At 31.7% G+C, this 21,980-nt stretch overlaps 1 protein-coding gene across 8 annotated transcripts; it reads right to left on the reverse strand.

Moving 5' to 3' along the window:
• Positions 1-301: 301 nt before the first annotated feature.
• On the reverse strand, positions 302-21,639 carry LOC113402373 (sex-lethal homolog). Of its 8 annotated transcripts, none has more exons than XM_026642603.2 (9): positions 21,483-21,639; positions 20,794-20,999; positions 12,811-13,026; positions 12,126-12,233; positions 11,077-11,258; positions 10,099-10,186; positions 9,356-9,412; positions 8,793-8,880; positions 302-1,215 (listed from the first exon to the last, which is right to left on the reverse strand). In XM_026642603.2, exons 2-9 carry the CDS (start codon positions 20,872-20,874, stop codon positions 941-943), a joined length of 1,095 nt encoding a protein of 364 aa, XP_026498388.2. In that variant the 5' UTR covers positions 20,875-20,999; positions 21,483-21,639; the 3' UTR covers positions 302-940. The 8 variants fall into 8 exon arrangements, with proteins under 8 accessions (XP_026498388.2, XP_026498389.2, XP_026498391.2 ...); XM_026642604.2 differs by having other exon boundaries at positions 304-1,215; positions 8,808-8,880; XM_064218287.1 differs by lacking the exon at positions 302-1,215 and adding an exon at positions 8,055-8,489.
• Positions 21,640-21,980: the final 341 nt, after the last annotated feature.

Genomic DNA, 21,980 nt, shown 5'->3' on the forward strand with positions numbered 1-21,980 from the left:
TATTAACTTGATATCATTGGTCGAGATCTTGAATAATGAATCTATGGTTTTCATAACAAATACGTGAAAAAATGGCGATTTGAATGTCTTTGAAAGTTGTTATCGGAACTTTGGATTTAAAATTAAACTTTATATAAGTAGTTAGTTAAATAGTACTGTATTATAAATAAATATATATTATTCGAGAACTGTTTGTGTTGCATACTGATATATATAAATATAGCAGATCGGTTCTTATATAGCATATATGTATGTATTGATAGATCGCATAGAAGACAAAACTAAGAGATATTTTTGTCTACTACTCCTGTGAAACAGACTATATGTCCAACAGTGAACAATGAAAATTCTGATTCACGAGAATCATTCATTTTTAGAATATTTACTATGTCTTAACAAAGTTCAAAGGTCTTATAAACCCTGGCATTGCAAACTAGTTAGGTTACTTTATTTACTACATTCATAATAATTATTGTATAAGTAATTTTAGGAAATAATTCAATTGCATTTATACCAAGACCGCAGTGTTCCAAGGTCACCAGTCGTTCCCAATCGTTCAGATGACAGTACGAATTTATAGAAACCCTCTCATCTATTCAAGCCTTTAAGCCTCAATGTTTTAACTAATGCGAGTGTCAAAATTATATTTAGTCTTTTAATTAAAATATAGACTTAGGGCGTAAGGCATTACGATTCAAAATCGTACACACGCAATCGTTACATCGTTTGTCAGTTAACAATAGTCGTTAATAAAAACGTTTATAGCCTTAAATGTCTGACCTTTTGACCTTCAAGGTCTGTATAATTTCCTTCCAGTTATTTAAGGAAATTAAATATCATACGCACTTAGAAATATCACTTCTTATCACTTCGATCTCCTCAAAATGACTATTTACAGCATGAGATCATATCGCACACATACAAACGTATTCAATATATCCTACCAATATGGCGCAGTGCCGTTTCTACACCGCTGTACTTTATACCTCTCGTCACCACCAAATCCTTGACCCCATGGGATATTCCTACCTCGACCTGATCTCGAAGCGGGTTTTCCGGGGTGATTTTGGGGATACACCATCCTTTGGTTCGCGCATGCGCCTGGCCTGCATCCATTTCTGGGTGTATTTGGGTGGCTTCCCGATAAAGGTGGCGTGGAGAAACCATCCCACGATTCCGGCATCATACAATTCCCGCAGCTCCATGCAAAGTCACCTTAAAACACGTAAAAGATTGATATTAAAATATCGAATAATTTACGTTACGTACGAAAAATTAACGTTTTCAACTGAAATCGGGCTTCTATAATGAAACAGGCGGAGATTTAATAATATTATTTATTTTTACAAGTCTACCGTTTGGCCAAAAATTTGGAAGAATACCTGTACATTCTGTTTCCATCGACGACAATTCTTACATAACAGTTATCAATAAAAAATGAGTGTTGGTTTATTTTTTTTATAATGTTTAATATGACCTACCAACATATAAAATGTTATGCAAAATAACATTGAAAATATCATAATGATCATTTAAAAGTATTAGTTACTACAAGCGAAATTGATTCGGAACAATCGTAACGTCTAAAAACTTCGAATAATTTTATTAAAAGGTAAAAATTTTAAATATATTAAATACAAAGATTTTGGTCATCTACTTATATACCAATGTAAAACACATTTCCTACATAACAAGATCTGTTCAAATGACGCTAAGAGGATCAATTTACAATAAATTTTTTAATGGTAGAATTAACTTAAAATTATTACGTTAAGTATATTCATAAGAATTTTTAAATTAAGAACATATATCTGAAAATAAAGATTTTAAATGTCTAAAAAAATATTTTGTATTGAGGTTGAAAGACTTTATAATAAAAAAATAATATTTAAAAAAATAGCATATTTTTAATTTACAGATTAATAATATAGAACGTGTTGATAATTAAAATACATTAACATTCAAAGATCTGTTAAAACATTGTTTTATCACGTACTGTGTGCGAGAGAGACAGAACCAGCTAAGAGACTCTCTCCCTCTTAATTTTACATTAATTTTACAGTGTCACAATTCATGTTTATATATGTAAAAATTGTATTAGATGCGACATGTCAATCTGTCCGTCGATCTGCCACATCAACAAGGGTTGCTCTTAGTGATTACTATAACAAAAATTTACTAACAAACAGATACAAAAATTACGAAATCATAAATTTATTTCCAGTATATGAAGAAGATGGCGACCTTCCGCCGCTTACCACGTGAGCAATTTATCGATAAAGAAAATCAATATAAATATAATTATATCTTATAGCATAAAAATATTTCTGATGCACTTATTTATAAAATATATGTTCAACGGTGTGTTTAAAAAAATCTCATATCTTTGATAGTTAATCTATTTTAATTCAAACTCCTTATATTCCAAAGACAAAATATTTTCATTTTAAAGAATAGATGAATCCGTTCTAACATTATTAAAAAAAAAACTTAAATATTGACCGTTACTATCCTTACCCTATACATTAGTTTAAGTTTTATTTTCCAAGAATTAAAATTATACGAATATAAAAATAAATATCAATAATAATTCAGATTATAAGTTAAATTTCTCTTCTTGATCGAATACTTTTAATAATTGTAGAAAACAAAAACCATAAGTTTGGTATAAAGTTCGAATAAATTTATCGTATGGCAATACTACAATGAAATTAAATACAGTCAGCAAAATAATCCTATAATAATATAACTAAATACATTTCAAAAAATGAACGAGCCTAACATTAGTCACATACGATGTGTAACATCATACATCACGTCAGGCGCCTTGTAATAAACAACATTATATCCCCTCGGAAAATATGTTCGTACCAACTGACCAACTGTTGCACCGTGCGCGCTCATTGATCAAATCAAATAATACGCACTCCCCCGTTATTTACGTCGATCGAGTACCACGATTGCAGGAACGAGAGGAATGATGTTACACTTCAATATAATCACGAAAAAGAAGACATTCCTGTTTAAAAAAAAAAAAAGAAATTGCTAAACATTTTAAAAACTTACATACATATATATAAAACGCGAGTTTCTACTATACGAGGCCAATAATATATCTAAAGCTAAGTAGAAATTGTTTATAAAGCTGTAACAATGATTAGACTATAGCCGATTTAAATGCCATGAGGAGTGAAGTAAAACAAACAATTTTGACCTTGAACTTGTTAGGCACATTAGAAATAAGTAGTTAATGTCTTAATCTCATTGCCTCTGAGTACATATTATATTTGAAAGTACGCCAGAAGGCTATGTAAGAGTAGAGTCGGGGGACTCTGGAATAATAATAGGTACATAATGTAAATAGTAACTAAACAAGAACTCAAAAGTGATGACCAACTGACATAACATCTAGCCGATATCTATATAATCTGTGGTACATCTGAAAATTTGACGTTTTGAATGTCAGAGAAATTCTTATTGAAAGCAAAATTAAAGTAGACATAAGTATAATCAATAGTGATTTATTATAACTAAAGATATCTCCCAGACTAGTGACGTCACGAAGGCGGTCGATCGATGACGTCAATCATCAATCAGTGCTACGAACAGAAGAGTACCCCCCCAACCCACCGACTACGTTCTGAACCGAGGTGCCATCTCATAGGAGACACCCTCAGGACGAACGTCACTCGGAGCCCGAGAGGGATCAAACTTCAAGGCTGAGTCTAGTACTCGCCCCCACGCCCGGTGACGCTGTAAACGCCTGTAGGGCCAACGGCAAAATGACACACAGACAAAAAAAAAGTTAAAGACATATTAATCAATAACTGTTTTTAGTTCATAATGATTAGGCTATTAGCTACTCGCATGGACTATAAGAATCTAAGGTTTGTTTAACTTTACTCCTCCTGTCATCGGAACAAAGTTATATACCTTTTCGTTTTATTACCACACAAAGACATCCGTATCTAACAATTACAACGCAGTCTTCACTTTGAGTCAATTCATAATGTCGTGTATGAATGGATTGTTTTTTGGACTAACGTTCTATAAATGTGCTAAGGAAAAAAATACGAGATCGTTTTAAGTGTTTTCAATTCTACATTACAACAATATTCATCTTCAAACCAATTACGACAAAAAGGCGTTATTTTAAAAGTTTTCCAAAACATATAAATAAATAAAATATTGGACAACATCACATACACTACTCTGATCCCAATGTAAGTGGCTAAAGCACTTGTGTTATGGCAATCAGAAGTAACGACGGTACCACATACACCCAGACCCAAGACAATATAGAAAACTAATGAACTTTTTCTACATCGGAGATGTACCCTCGGAGTGGCGTACCCACGAACACCGGTGTACACACAACTCGACCACTGAGGTGGTCAAATATTTTTTATATTATAACGATATCCCATTTTAATTTAAAGACTAGAAAGTCTTTGACGTAAAATGTGTATCGCAATCATTTAATTTCTCACAAGGAAGTTGACTCATAGAGAAGATCTCTTGTCCATCGATTATTCATGAATATAACGTAATTTGAGAAACTACCTATATAATTATTAATTCGATAGAATAATTAGTACTTTCCAATTGCGCATATACAATGAATTTGTTGTTTTTTTTTTTTTTATAATAATCCAATTCATCCTACTTACGTTTCTATAATATATTAAATATTTTATAATATTTCGTTCAATTATTTATCAATTACAATAAAACACTAGTGATGTACCAATCAAATTCATCGTATATCGCACGATATAAAATTAAGAAAATCTTTAACAATGAGCATCGACAGTTTACGCTTAGAAAATACGCATTATTAGGCACAAATCACTTCCGTAAACTATATCTAGCATACTATACCTACAATCCATGTTTAGTTATGAAACGTTTTGATTTTTGACGACATACGAATAGAGTTCATATTTGAATAACAAAAAAATATATAAACATCAAAACATTTCTCACTGAACCATCATAAGTACACATCTACTTCGTTTTATAGTTAGTATATTAAAACTTTTAATTTAAATAACTAATTATGAAGATATAACAGATTGTGTTGGGTGTCAGAGGAATAATAATAATAATAACAATCTCTTGTCTAATACAAAGTAAACATACTAATTATTAGTACAACCATCAACATTTTAAAGATATTTCTACAAATTTGCGTAAGTTAATCATCATCAATAACAATTCGTCTTAGGACGCCAGTATTTAAAACTTTTTGTCCACCATAAACGGATGTATACTGATAGAGTATACAGAAAACCGAATCTTAACACCATACAATAAAAAAGATGACCCTATCATGAAAAGGCTGGCCAAATGTCATCAAGACCAGTTAAGGTATCTGGATATCCATCCCACCAAGAAGTCACCAAAAACTATTACTAAGCTCAACTAAAAGATACGCCAAACGCACAGACAACAGGTCTGAGGCGATTAAAAAGTTCGATTTAATAAAAGTACCGAGTACATCTGACACCCATCACAAGTATGGAAGATACGAACAAGTCATTCATAAACACTAATAGACTCCGAATTAACTAGAACATTCGAATCACCGTTTTATATTGTCAATGTATAACTCGAGTCGATGAGAACGATTGAACGCAATACATTTAAAAATGGAATAATCTATATTCACCTCTCGCTCACACAACGTCTCCGCTTATGTTTACATTCACGGTAAAAAATATAGAAATTTCCAGAACAATCAATATAGATACAAATGATTATATATTGAATCTTTTAATCATCTGTATATACTATAATATATGCATGTTAATTTTCCTTTAGTTAATCTATACAGTTTAAATAAATGTGTTTCAGATAATAAATATTTCTATTTTAACAACCAAAGAGAATAAATTCGAAATTTAAAAAAAAATACTCATAAACATATATGTTCTTTTTTTTAAATTATATTAATACCACTGAAAAAAATAAATAGCATCGTTCACGGCTCGAGTCTTCCAATATTTGTATTTATAAAGTAGAACGTAACTTATGACATTAGTTCATTATAATAAATTAATAAATTGACATAGGGCAACTCCTTTGAAGTTTTTAACACATATATACTACTACTAGAATTATTAGACAGGCAAATGAAATAGTATATTCTGCCTATGAAACTGTAAGAAATATAAAGCATTTCTTACACCGTCAATGTACCGTCGAATGCGGAATCACAGTTGTTAAATCCCATATGTAAATACACTGGCTCTTCAAGCCTTCAAAATGGTACGCAAAAATACAAATGCTTATTCCACTGAAACTTGCAAAAAGTGGTCAGAAACGATCATGATCATCATGATTTATCAGATATTCTCAAGTCTAGATATAGTCAAGTATACCTTCCAAGGAGTCCCTTTAGACTAATATAACAATTCAATCACATCAAGGATAAATCTTTAAGTTACTTTCATAAGAGATTTCTACTTTTATTTTTTATTAATTTTCATCAACAGTAATAAATTGTTTATTCGAAAATATACTACATAAATTACATATTTATTTAAATATTATTAAATTACAGACAATAAAAGTCAATTATACAGATGAAAGAAATGTATCGCCATTATTTTATGACATTATGACATATAAATAATCACACTATATTTTAAATAACAAAGCGTGCAATCAATTGTAACAAAAATAAACTTCATGTTCTGTTAAATAGACTATTATTTATTGAGCACATCACGGTTCAAGCCATTATATATTAATACCATCGGCCGAATTTGAATATAAAAAAAATATATATTGTCTATGGATTATATTGTATAATATTTACTTATATATATAACCTACTATAATATCTATAATTAACGTTTCAGTATTCACTTTTAGTTATTTTCATTACGGCCGTTGGTATCTCATACATATATATGAAATATATTGACAAACGCACAACTAACGTCAAAGTAATCTAATATATTTTTAAACTAATTTGCTAACGCTTTAATAATATTAATAAATCTACTTTAAAAATATATATACTCATAAATAATCTAAATTATCTTCATACATCTCTATAAATATAAAGAAATAAAAAATATTATTACGATTTTTATAATTACTTATTAATAGTTTAATACTGCTTGATCGACCTTCATACACCTGAAATCTATTACATAATCTGACTAAAAAAAAAAAAAAAAACTTTTTTTTTTACTTTTTAAAATATCTGAAGTTATTAAAATTTTAATCGATTAAATTACATCAATACAATTATAATATTAACGTATTCTCTATAAATACACTTAATAAACAATAATAATTATATCATTTAAAAAAAAATGAATACTACTTATCTTGAATTAATTCTATCTAAGAATCACATTTTTTTAATTTATAACATTTTTTTATCAATATATTGTTTATTGTATCAATTCCATAAAATAAGTTTTAATGAAAAAAAAAAAAAAAAAACCTATTTGACGTTTACATAATATTACTAATTCAATAAACGTCAGTTACATAAAAAGCTTAGGATCGTAACGATGGAGCCGGGAATCTAAACGCAAATATATTTTTAATTTATACATATATTTCGTTGTGGAGGAAACTTTACTATATATTTATATTGTCACTTACACTAGCGTCTATGAAACAATGAAACGAGACCTTCGACAAATTCTAAACTAATTTTTAATAACGACTTCTTTGAATTCACTTGGAACACGCACTACTGGTATGTTTACATTTTAATATACATTTTTTTAGATTAACTGTTAATCCATTAATATGATCTCGAAGGCACGGTGGGAAAAACCACAAGGAGAGTATAAGTCCGACCAAACAAGTTTCTGGTTTATTATACAGTATCAAGAAAAGACCAAGAAGCAGTCACAGGTACTAACTATCAGCAATAGTTTGTATTTAAATAGAGTCTTGCGCTGAAGACGCAGGAGTCTTCACTCGACCAATAAAAATTGACTATTTACGGAAATTCTCTTGCAAATTTAATTTAAAAAAGATCGAACATGTAATCATTGACGTAATAAAATAATATCGAATATGCATGCAGTTTGACTTGACAATTATTTAATATTTATTAACCAGCAAAGATACATTCCCAAGCGCATCCATAAACAGTAAACATTCAACACATACCCAGCAGTATTCAAACCAGTCCAAATTATACTATCCTAATAGTCGACTGAAAACTAAACGTCACTACAACAGAATATAATAGACCTACGGATACAAAAGAATCCCCCACAACGCACATCACTAGCACTAGCACTGATCGTCCAACGCCTAAATCCGGGAGTCGGTCAGGCGAAACTTCTTACAGTACAGCCCTTTTCAAAACGGACGGTGGTGCGCCATGTAGGCGGGCTGGTGCTGCTGGTGATACTCGCGCCGGTACCTGTTCTGCTGCAGGAACAGGTCGTGTCGGTGCAGCATGTCCAGCTGGTCGAGGCTGTGGTGCCGCTGCGGCGTCGCGTGCGGCACTGAGTCCGAGCAGCGTGAAATGTTTGGTTTGCGCGTTAACACGTGTGCGTGCGTACACACATTACGTGCACGAGTGCGGTGTACGTTCATAATTATAATATACACAATCACTGGTGTGTATCAGGAATTTTACATCTAATACATTGGCGTATGTTAAGCTTTAAACTCTAGGGTACGTGAGTTTTTCAAAATTACAATACTTACAAAACCGAATAATAACTCATCTGTGTTTATAGTTAGCGTATACACAAAAAAAAAAAAACATAACGAAAATATCAGTCTACACTATTTTAACTCTGTACCTTTAACGGCCTCACCTCGATTGTGATGAAAGCCCGCCGCCCATCCAGCATAATAAGCAGCTTTTTGTTTACCGTGCTCTTCCGCCACCTGGAAAAGAATATGATTCTGTAAAGACCCAATTTCCATTACGTAGATTTTTTAAAATATATTTTCTATCGTTAATACTAACTTATTTCTTTACATATTAAAAAAAATAATATTCAATTTTGACTATATTCATAAAATTATTATATCTGTGATAATCATAAAAAATTTTTTGTCATGAACTTTATTCAATCGGTCCAACATTCCGAATAATTTTAATTTTTTCATTTATGTAAATTATCGACCATGCTTTTTAACAAACACGGTATTGATATATACAGTCATGGAAGGTAATAATTACTCACATTTCCGTTTGTCAAATAGTTTGTGCTATAAATAATATAACTATTTTTTATTTAATAAGAAAAAATTTGGTCAATATTTTTTTAAATAATCTTAGAATTTGTGTTCGATTTTCAAATTTCAATAATCAATTAGGCAAGTGGTTCAAACGTAATTATATAATTATCTAGCGCACCGTAGTGTCACTGAGTAGTCTCCGACGCGCTCCGTACACTGTCCCCACGCTTCCCGTCTAATTTAGACCAAGTCCCAACCCCAAACAGCCAATTGGTTGCATGCACAGAGAAGTTCAAATGATAGAAAGAAGGATAGATCGATATCTCTGAATCCTAATTTACGTTTGAGTACGATGGACATGGTCGAAAACTACTCTAACAGATAGAATGAGGGAACTACTAGGGATTGGTATTATGTCAGTTCCCACTAGAAACCCCCCCTCAATTCTGAAAAAAGATTGCTATAGTTAGAATGCAAGGATAATGCTTGGAAATTGGTCAAATGCTATCAAAGTGTTTAGGTCAATAATTTACATACATACAAGAATAAATACATATATTTATGATGTGTTGAAAAATGTAAATGGATGTTTTAATGTACCATGCGTTTGTGAATTACATTTGACATGATATATTATTTTTATATAATATAAATTAGAAAACAGAACAGAACAGAAAGGATAGTTATTGAAACAGTGTTATTTTTGTTGTAACAGTAGCAATGAGAAACTTCGAATAAATGTATCCAATATAAATTTAATCCTGCGCACATCTTAATTTAGCTTTAATATCGATTATTTAACTAAATCGATTAATTTAATATTCGAATTCGCTCATCACCAATAAAATTCACAGTCAACATTCAAGTCATCACAAGAAATAACTAAGAGAAAAATTAAGGATCGATATATCAATCACTGACCTTGACGCTCAGTGGTTCCGTACCACCTTCTGGTATAACGTTGTTTAGTGCCGCTATTGCTTCTTGGGCTTCTTCTCGCTTGTCGAACCTGAGAAGAAAGTAATCATGTATGTGGCACTAGACGGTAGATAAACCAGCTGATGAAAGGCTTAGTACGCCTTGATGTGTAATTGCCTAAAACCATGCAGTAATTGTGTTTCCCGATGAAATTAAATCATACCGGATAGAAGGGAATAAGCATCTTCTAGGCAAATAAGGTCAACTTAGTCTAATTGTAGCTAAGCTCAAAAAAGGTCGAAAAAGGACAAAAAGAGTGTCGATTTTTTGACAAATGGACGTCCGCAGTTCCAGACATACATGGACGGATTCCCGATGACAATCTGTGTAGAGCAACGTCTATCATCCACAAACCTAGGACAGCCACGATTCAAAGGTACTACCCCCATTTTGCTTGTAAATTGGTTTGCAACGTAAATTTATTTTAAAAAATGTTTTTTTAATGTTCATGCCTAATCATTTAGTGTGTCTAATTCATATTTTTAATACTTAATACTATTACTAAATTGACTTTGGTAAATCGTCTGACTAATTTCTTGAACTATTAACATGTTCAGATTAACACTAGTTGGACGCCCGCGAATCATCGGTTAAAATGCACGCGTTCTAACCACTGGGCCATCTCGGCTCAAGTGGTCATCGCGCTGTCAGAAACATTACCAATTCCTTACATAGTCAATACGCCACCAACATCGGGAACTAAGATGTAATGTACATTGTGCCAGAGGAGGTACACTGCTCACTCATCCTTCAACCTCAACACAACAATACTAAACAATACGATTGCTGTGTGGCGGTAGTACATACGATGAGTGATACCTACACAGACGAGCTTGCACAAATACCTACCACCAAGTAACTAATGTGCAACACGTCAATGATTAAAATCAATATTCTATCCACTGAGCTGGTTGTACGAACCTTACAAAAGCGACACCTCGCGGCGTGCCATTACTTTTGTCCCTTAGAATATGTTTCTGCACTATCCTTCCGTACTTGCCGAATATCGTCTCCAACTGTTCCTCGGTTATAGCACGAGGGAGATTCGTTACGTATAGATTTGTGTCTTTTATATCTTCACCCGAAGGACGAGCGTAGGAAACCTTGAAATATACAAATTTTGGTTCGATTATACTATACATAGTTCATTCAAACGAAGCTTCCAAAGAAAACGACACTTGTGCGCTCATTGGGTAACGCACGTGGTCTTCATTGAACAGATCGCTTTGATTGCTTACTATTTAATTATCTCTAGCCGCGCATCGACCAATGAGGTGCGAGTATTTGTTTGCTAGGAGTTCGATTCGTGGAATGGAATATAAAATTATATCCTTTTATTCCGAATTCACATTTGGTATAGAACTTTGATATTACGACAGGTTATAGATTTAGAACAGATTTAGGTCAGCCCAGGCTGTTTCCAAGCGACCTACTAAAATCGAATTAAAAACCTCAATAACTGTCTCCCACGTATAAATTTTTTTTTTTTTCGTTTATTTTAAACAAGCTATCTTGTAACGGTAATATGCTTGCGTGTCTCGAAATTGTATTTAAAAAAAAGTAGACAATGCTAATAAATAATAAACAGTAGTACCTCGTTTATCCGAACGTTGTCGCGTTGCAGGCGTTCGTCAATTAAGAATTGACGATTTTATAAATATATATATATATAAATAGCATTTGACTTTTTTGGTGTTTTATATAATAATAATAATAAATGTTTATCTCATCAATAACCAACACAGTACTAACTAAGTAATAACATCACAAATATATGAATATTTTAATATGTATGTCAAATTTCAAGACTGCCATCTCTTTTTATTTGAAAGGGTGTTGTTTTCGTTTGATCTTGTCCGAAAGTACCCTATTTCCACTATCCGAACTAGTCTCGGTCCCAATTAGTTCGGATAATCGAGGTTCAACTGTACTAAAAATAATTATTTTTAATGAACAGATATCACAATAACCTTTAACCGTTTATTCCTGAGCTGGTAACCGTTGAACGTATCTATTGCTCTCGCGGCGTCCTCTTCTCTCGTGAAATTAACAAATCCAAAGCCGTAACTATAACCAGTCTGGAAGTTAAAACATATTGTATTATTAGATAAAAAAAAACCTCAATAGTGGCTAAAAAATATCAAATGACGTCACGAATTCGTAATCAGTGGTTACATAAATCCTATTTAAGATCCTATATAATTATTTCATTTCTAGTGATCAAATAGTTTTTAAGCATATCGTTTGAATTTTATATATAAATGAATTGTCAAGTCGAGGAAAGGTTTTTCGATCTAGCTGTATCCTCGGACTCAACACAAGACAAATAAATACCTTACGTTGAAATAGGAAAGTATATAAACTACCGTTTATATATTAGATAAAGATTGACCAAAATTTGTCTTTTGTTACACGTGAGCTGATTCGCGCTTGAGATTGTGGTCAAACAAAATCAAGATCTAACACTGGTTGAAAACACGTAACCGAAAAATGCGTCTTCGAAAAACGAGCAAGCACACCTGAATTTTCATTGTAATTATGCGATAAATATATATTTCTGCACCTAAGACTATAATGAACTATAATGCATAAAGTTAGAGAGCTCATAAAATTAGGTATACATAATATCCAATAACTTAAGAATATCATAATAACCTTAAAATCCTTCATGACACGACAGCTTTCAATCGGTCCGATGGTCATAAACATGGCGTATAGGTCCTTCTCTGTCATCGTCTGTGGCAAATAGTTGACGATGAGGTTTGTCTTGGCCGTGTCACCCCCAGCGGAGGATATACCACCTCCTTCAGACATGCTGCCCCAACACCGGACACCGCCGCCGACTCGACCTCTATATTGCTGTTGGATTTGCTGCAACCAAAAAAAAAACACCATCTTATTGTGTTTATAAATTATTCTTAGTTATATTATATAAACGAATAAGGAAAATGTTGCCTCGAGCGTATTAATATGATAAAATGATTTTTCTATTAAACTGAGTAACATTAGGAAGATCTTTGACCAACACGTGTCCCATTTAAAGTTTTCATATAGTACCCAGCAACAATCAATTTGTTTTGATAAGTTTTCGAAGTAGTTCTCCGCGGTCACATAATGACTGCTGATTGCTAGTAATTTATTAATAACATAAAAAGGACAATATATTTTTTATTAGTCATTAGTTCCTAGGTGACAAGAGTATAACCACCAAATTTTTATGATGTAGGGGAAACTTTCCAGGATTCATGAGGGTAAATCTTGGTTATGCGGAATTCTTAGTTACCAATAACCCTTGCCGACTTCTTCACAAAACGGGCCTATGGGACTCCTATCCCTAGTATCCTTAACTTGTGCGGTGTTTTGTATGCATTAGACAATAAGGAAGAATATTATCCCATCTCAACCCGTACTTGCCGTAAAGCCAACTATATATTGGAAGGTGTTATTGGCATCCGTATGTACTACCAAAATTTATAACAACCAACATGGTGGCGGAAAACCAATGCCAGCTAATGCCCTCCCCACACAATGGCGTCGGGCAGACGGCCGCCCATAACAGACTGCCAAGTGCCTTTTTTCAATGGTATAATAATCACACTAACTCAAAAAGACACAATAATTATTATGATTTAAAACTATGTTAACACAAATATTTAAAATATTTCCCATACCATAAATATTTGTTTTTAATATAGCAAATTAACATATAATATATGAATATATAATGACATAGATTTAGATTCTCAAACATTAGTGTCTGAAAAAGTGTCTAAGAAAATATTTTGCGAAAGGGTAATAATATCACATAAATTTCATTGCCCTTATAATAAAATAGTACTAATGAAAAAAAAATTCTAATATCGATTACTATAATTTAAATACATAAATTTAAGTATGTATTTTATTTTAAATAGTTTTGTGTTTTTTTTTTAGATACAAACTATTACGTTACAAAAAATGTCACACGCTACATTCCTTTTTTGAAAACATAGTCAAAATAAACCATACATGCGCGATGTATCGAATATATTATAACAATAAATAAAAGACTAAAACAAAAACCATAAATCCCATATAAACACAAAGTAAAATTCTCTCAAATTCCGCATTTCCGCAAACATGTCAATACCGAACGTACAAACCATAAACATAATCATCTGAAAAAAAAAAAACTAGATCGAAGCCGTGACCTACAAGCATGTTTTACTATTATATGCAACTCACTCGATTCTCAGAGTGCTTGCCAAGAGCCCCTAAAACTACTCGAAAGTGCCGATAGAATGATCGCTATTGTTACCAAAACAAAAGGGCGTGATGTTATAAGAAACTCAGGTTCTATATTAAATGGATTATAAAATATACAATTGATATATCATTATAAACACGTTGTTTTTTTTTTTTAATGTTACAACAATCAGGCAAACGTCCAAATAGGTCATATGGATGGAACGTAAGAAACATTAACCATTTCTTACATCGCCAATGGGCGCCAACTATCTAAGATCGCTTTTGCTGAACCAGATCACTGACCTAAAAAATATTGCTGTTTGGTGGTAGAATGATTAACGATTGAAGCCCTACCAAGCCAGTAGATATTAACACGAAAGACTTCTAGAAACAGACACAAGATTAAAAACTGCTTTTATGTGTATGTGACATATTTATATCGAGTGTGGCACACGTAAAATGAAAATGAAAATTGCGAGTAACCCGTAAAAATATCGTGAGGAAACCTTTCCTTCGTTTCATTAATCGACTCGCATTCAAACAGCGTGGAATATGCTCCAAAACGTATCGATAGATTTAGAAGAAAAAAAAATTGTATACATAAATAAGTGCCATCTTAAATTGTCGCCGGGGCAGATACCCCGACTCGTCCCATCTTGGACCCTTGGCAGACTAGACTAGTAGTCTAAAAAAAAAAAATGAACGAGCAATGTTTCATTCAAATCTTTTGTCTTGACAAGATCTTTGTTTTTGTAAGATAAATATTTTGACAAATCGCTTAGAAAAAGGCCCGGTAAATATGAGATTGTACGATTTCACCTCCAATCGCCAACGTTACATCTAAAAGTAGGTTACGTATTGGTCACGAAAAATTAGGACGGAATCAAAATTGTGAAAATCACTACATATTGTAAAACAAAGGTCCCAGTTTCACGTACAACGTTCGTCAGTTGAACGAAGACAGTCCCTATCTAAACCTTAGATGGCCTAAACATTTTTTTTCACAAGTTTTTTTATGGCATAGGTGGTAAACGAGCTCACCGACTTCCACCGTCCATGGACATCTGCAAAACCTGGGAGCACGCAGGTGCGTGGATGCGTTTGTCTATATTTTTGTAGTACACGAATAAAATAATTAAGATTTTCATTTTCAAATTTAATTTAATCTCAATAACTTAATGATCAATTCGGACGGCGAGCGACGTGAGTTAACAGGTTCGACCCTGACATCTTATTATTGTCGTATTCCTAGTAAGACTAATATTGACGAGGAAAATAGAGACATAAATAAGATGTAATGCCATAAACAGTGAACTACTAAATCATATATATCTTCTGTCTTCTAAACCATTAAACCGATTTCGATGAAATTCCGTGTATTGAGTTATAGGTTTGGGAAGTAAATATAATTCTCATTTTAACCGGACAAAGTTGGGACGGGCAGTTAGTAGCTTTAATTTATTTAACTAATATTTTACATCCCCTTTTCATATGCATTAATTTATAGACAAATAGTTCTCTACTTATAAATAAGGATAAGAGGATTTTTTGGCCGAATTAATCCGATTGTGGTGAAACTGGTGACGCGTCGCCAAAGGAATAAGATTTTCTAATTGCGTTTGTTCTTCACTATAATTTTTTTATGTAGACTTATTCTAATCGTGCAAAGCCGGATCGTGGCTACTAGCTAGTCTTTACATAGTATAAAACAAAGTCGCTTTCTCTGTCCCTATGTCCCTTTGTACGCTTAAATCTTTAAAACTACGCAATGGATTTTGATGCAGTTTTTTTTAATAGATAGAGTGATTCGAGAGGAAGGTTTTTATATATAATACATAGACAATATAGTTAAGTAACACTGATAATTTTAAAAGTTTCTAATGTGATGTCGTAAATTTATACATTTTTTTGCGCTTACATTGGAAACGCTGGCTGAACCCTACTAGATAGATCAAAATAATGTACTACAGAATTGTACACCTCAAAAATGTCTACAAAAAAGTCCGCGATGGTATATGTCTATCTCTTAAAGATAGCCCACAATAACATTTTTTTGTCATTTATTTTTTACCACAAATATTGGCCAATTTTCGAAGCGATTTTAACCTATACAGCATTAATCCTTATCCAATTAGGTACCTTAAATAAATTGTGCATTCAATATAGATCAATATGGGCCTTTACAGCATGTAATTTAAATGAATATTTTCGAAGATATTACAGTTTTAAAAATTGCGGAACGTAGCGTTTGCGGTGGTACCGGCCGGCCGGTGCGGCGGGAGCGTGCTATAGGCGCGTCGGATGCCGCGGTTCTCCCTGTAGCACTTTGAATTTAGCAGCGATCGGACGCGGTTATTATCGGAGCTCTCTAGCGATTGAAATAACAATCCATACTTCCATACTAATATTCTAAATGCGAAAGTAACTTTGTCTGTCTGACTGTCTGTCTCGCTTTCACGCCAAAACTACTGGACCGATTTAAATGAAATTTGGTACACAAATAGTCTAGAGCCTGAGAAAGGACATAGGCTTTTTATTTGGAAAAAGTGCTGTGAAGGGTTGAAAAGGGGGATGAAAGGTTGTAAGTTGTTGAAAGTATTGTCATGTTTAGAATTTTTAGAACTAGAAGCATAAAACTTATATTTTAGGCTGTACACTTATAAAATAACATAATATCATGACACCCACTCGGGAGCGAATTTTGGATATTCTACCCCTAAATGGGTGAAATAGGGGTTGAACGTTCGTATGGATTTCTTTAAGTTAGAAACATTATTTTATTTTTGGGATACTGATTAAAAAGGAGTAGATACTTATTTAAGTGTTTCTGCATATTCTACCCCTACGGGGGTGATATAAGGGTTGAAAGTTTGTATAGAAGTCCGTCATTTTTAAGATAGAAACATGAAACTTTATTTTTGGGATACTGAATAAAAATGAGTAGATACGTATTTAAGTGTTTCTAGATAATCTAACATTAAGGGGGTAAAATAAGGGTTGTAAGTTTTTATGGAAGTCGTCATTTTTTAAGCTAAACATATGAAACTTTATTTTTGGGATACTGATTAAAAATGATTATATACGTATTTAAGTGTTTCTAGATATTCTACCTCTAAGGGGTTTAATAGGGGTAGGACATTTTTTATATAGGTTAGTCTGGAAATCCGTCATTTTTTAAGTTAGAAGCATGAAACTTTATTTTTGGGATACCGATTAAAAATGAGTAGATACATATTTAAGCGTTTCTTAATATTTTACGCCTAAAGGGAAAAAGTAGTGGTTGACATTTCGTATACAGGATAGTTTGGAAGACCGTCATTTTTGAAGTTAGAAGCATGAAACTTTATTTTTGAGCTACTGACTAACAATGAACAGATACGTATTTAAGCGTTTCTTGATATTTTAGACCTAAAGGGCAAAATAGTTGTTAACATTTCGTATTCAGGTTAGTCTGGAAGTCTATCATTTTGAAGTTAGAAGGTCGAAATTTTATTTTTGGGCTACCGATTAAATATGAGTTGATTCGCATTCTAAGGGTTGAAATTCATACCAATGTGGTATTCAAAGAGGTATTACATTAACGTAACATTTTAAATTAATTTGTAAATATATTCATATTCTACGCGGGCAAAGCCGCGGGTAAAAGCTAGTAACGAATAAACGTGAAATAACAAATTCAAGGACTTAAAATGGAAAGAGAGTAGAACTTAAAATACTTTCTTTATAAAATTTGGATCGATCCAAGCGTCAACGAGCCATCGCATTTATAACATTAAAATTAACAAAAAGATTTTAATAATTTACTCTTTTGCCTTTTCGAAATTAAAAAAAAAAAGTACGTTCTGAAGCACCACCAACCAGCGTTGGAGCAGCGTGGAATAAGGTCAAAAAAACCTTCTCAAAAGAGGCCTTAGCTTACTTTACATATTGAAGTAATTTTATTTAAGTATGCATAAATATTCGACACAACAAAACCAGGCATATGAGTTACGCGATGATTAAATATATTTACAATAATACAATCTTATTTATTCTACACAGTGATTTTCGTTGTAAGTTTATAAGAAAACAACAACAATGTTATTTGTACATGTCCTAACAACAATCGTTATCCAGATTTCATCTCAAAGAATGGCGCGCCTACACGTTCTTGCGGGCGGACGGCCGACAAGAGACTCTGGCAACCGTCCAATATAAATGGCTTATTCTTTATAAACTCACTAATGCATTCGTTACGACTTTCATTAATAATGTATTCCGAGGCTGCCATTACTAAATTACTCTGTTAAGTAAAGAAGATTATACGTATCATGATAAGTTATTATAAATCCGTAACTTTTATAATTAGAATACGTACGAACATTAATTTTACGCTTGTCACGTGAATAGTCTGAATCCGGGTGAAACTACGAAGCGAATCGTTGAGACGAGTTGAATCTTCTGGTAGAAGTTTTATATGTATTTGTTAAGTAGTTTTTTCAGTTACGAAAAAACTCCTCATTTATAAATATAGATTTTGTTCTAAAATAAAAATGCTTTTACTTACGCAAGTTGTCTTGACGTTTTTTTTTTTCAAAAACAAAAATTCAAGCAAAACGAATTAAACAAAATAAGACAAAAAAAATTTAAAACGTTTCAACGATATAAACAACAAACGACGAACTATTTATGAAAAGAAACCAACTAGATCATTAAATCTATGAGGCTCGAATATATGTAAAGATTTTTAAATAAAATCTCTTTTTAAATAAATACAACAGGTACAGGACATAACATCTTAGTTTCCGAAGTTGTTATTTAAGGGGCGGTTGTTATATTAATATTTCTTACAGTGTCAATGTCTGTGGGCGGTGGTGACACTTATTGTCAGATAGCCCATTTAACAGCCTGCCTACATATTTTAAATTTAACAGAAAACAATGTAAAAATTATGAAACCAAAATACAGACCTATCGATCGTCGAAAGATGACATCGATCGAGGGTAGAATGTAACAAAATCTAACTACCGAGTTTCTAATCGATTCTTCTCGGCAGAATCTACATTCCGAATCGGTAGCTTTACGTTTTATACGGTTCTGTAAAATGACGTTTCCAAAGTGCTTGTATGAGCCTAATTGAATAAAATATATTTTGATTATGACGTCGATCGATAATTCCTACTATATACGATAATTGATATACAAAAAAAATATTTAATTTGATTGACATAATATATTTCACACATATTTGAAAAGGTTGTAATTTTTTTTACGAATCAGCCAAAGTGACGCCAATCTATCGATGTCGATCAATGACATCGTTGAACTATCAATTGGCGTGATAACATCCTAACATAGATAAGAAAAACTGTGAAAGGAGGCACATTTCCTGAGGTCATAAATATTCAGATATGGCTGATAGGAAGTTCATAATGCAGAAACCTAATACTTTTATGGTTTTTAAAGTTTTAAAAACTTAATACTAACTTTGAGTAAACAAGGGGAATAAGATGCCTATAACAGGCTTGTAACATCTCTATATTTCATAAAAAGAAAAGATGTCACATTAATAAAAGGCCTCCTCTCCACTTAGGAAGATTTAGAGCACAATACTGCTTTGGATTCCAAACAATACCTTCTTTTAATGACAAGTAAAATTGTAAACATATAAACTTTATATGAATTTTACCCATACAAAGTTGAGACAGCCAGCTACTTTACAAATATATATATATATATATATATATATATATATATATATATATTGTTATGTACATTGTATTAATATTGATATTAAACTCATTTATAAAAATCTAACAGCCTCTCATCTAAAAATACAATCATTAATAATTAATAGGGATGTGGGGTTTAGTTCTAACACAAATTGTCTATGCATCTGTGATTATTTCCTAATAGCATATATAATCTCTTATATTGTTATGTAAGTACTCATTTTGTATGTTACTCGCAAAGGTTAAAAACCAACATACAGTGATAGACTAATTTGAAGTGTTTATTGTTAAAATATTATAATCATAGTTAGTTTTTATTGTTATAATTATAAATTGATGATATTAAGGAATCATTATTATTTTAGCCAATGTCTGAAATTAATTTCTATTCATAACATAACATTTTGAAAATCATAATTACCAATGATGTTCGAGTATAATCTTACAGAAAATAATACCAGAACTTAATATACTGACAAATTTCAACTATGTCAGAGAGTTTTTAACTTTACATATTATTTTAACATTTGTACACGTTGTAATGAATTTCTTGAATGTAAAGAAGGTCTATTATATTATTCAACTGATCGGACAGTGGTCTATTTGTATTATTTTTGCTTATAAAATTAGCAAGATATATTGTTGTCTATGTTTTAAGCACAACAATTATGTATATTTATTTTTTAAATATATAACTTACATTTTCTAGTGAATTAAAGCTTCTATCCCAACTGCTGACCGGAGTCCCCCCGAACAGGTATCCTGGGTAACGCTCACACATTTATCAAACTTTTAAATACACTTATCCCCAAAATCTTCTAATACCAATTATATTGAGCAATTTATCTATTATAACTGCATAGAAATCATTTTATACACCTATTTAGTGTTTTTGTTTGTAGAAATCTGAAAAACAAAAAAAATTACTTACATACCAAATAATTTAAAACTTTTAGACATAGGATGGTTTACAATACATTTTTTTTTTTAAGAATGCAGCGAATATCGGTTTGATGGCCTTTCATTTGGTCAAAAATATGATGAGCACTTTATTTATTTATGACAACAAACATGATTCGAATATGTTTTTTTCCGACTACTTTATTATGTAAAACATATATTAACTATTTCCGATTGTATTGATTAATCTAATTATAAATCCACACAACAACAATTCATTAATAATATACACTCATGTTTGCACATATTATTGATTTATTTGCTGATCATTTTAAATATCCCAAAATAGTACCGTTTATATTTTAGACGATTAATGGTATAAGGTAATGCTTTATTTACGCAAATAAAGTATCGCCTTAAGCCGTTTTATGATTAGAAAACTCCACGAATGATATTAATAATAATTTAATTAGGTAACAATAAACTCACAATTATAACTTGAAAAGTAAATAAGTTATAAGATACGATTTTTTATATTCAAATAGGATTTCTAATGAAATTTATCAGCGCTAACAATTCTGAAATGTCAATCACTTTTTTTTATTTTCAGTTTTACTGACCCTGAATCTCAGTTTTTGGTAACTGTCAGTTCTTTAGTCATAGACAAGATAATATACATAATTTAAGAGATAAGTTTTTATAAAATAATATACAATTTTGAAAATATAATAACTTGGGAACAATAACGAGTATTTAAAAAAAATAACAAACTTATTAAAATACGGCAATCTTACCACAAGGTATACGCAAAAAAAAACAGTCTTACAAGATCCTTTCAGCGTTTTACTAGCCAGACACTAATAGAAGAATCAATTAACACAACATATATATACTTATTTTTAAAAAAAACTTTTCATCATAAAAGTACGTAATTAAATCAAATATTATACGTAAATAAAATAAACATTTCCTGTAAACAAGCTTGGT

The sequence above is a fragment of the Vanessa tameamea genome, chromosome 21 (assembly GCF_037043105.1).
Source record: "Vanessa tameamea isolate UH-Manoa-2023 chromosome 21, ilVanTame1 primary haplotype, whole genome shotgun sequence".
NCBI classification, from domain to species: domain Eukaryota; kingdom Metazoa; phylum Arthropoda; class Insecta; order Lepidoptera; family Nymphalidae; genus Vanessa; species Vanessa tameamea.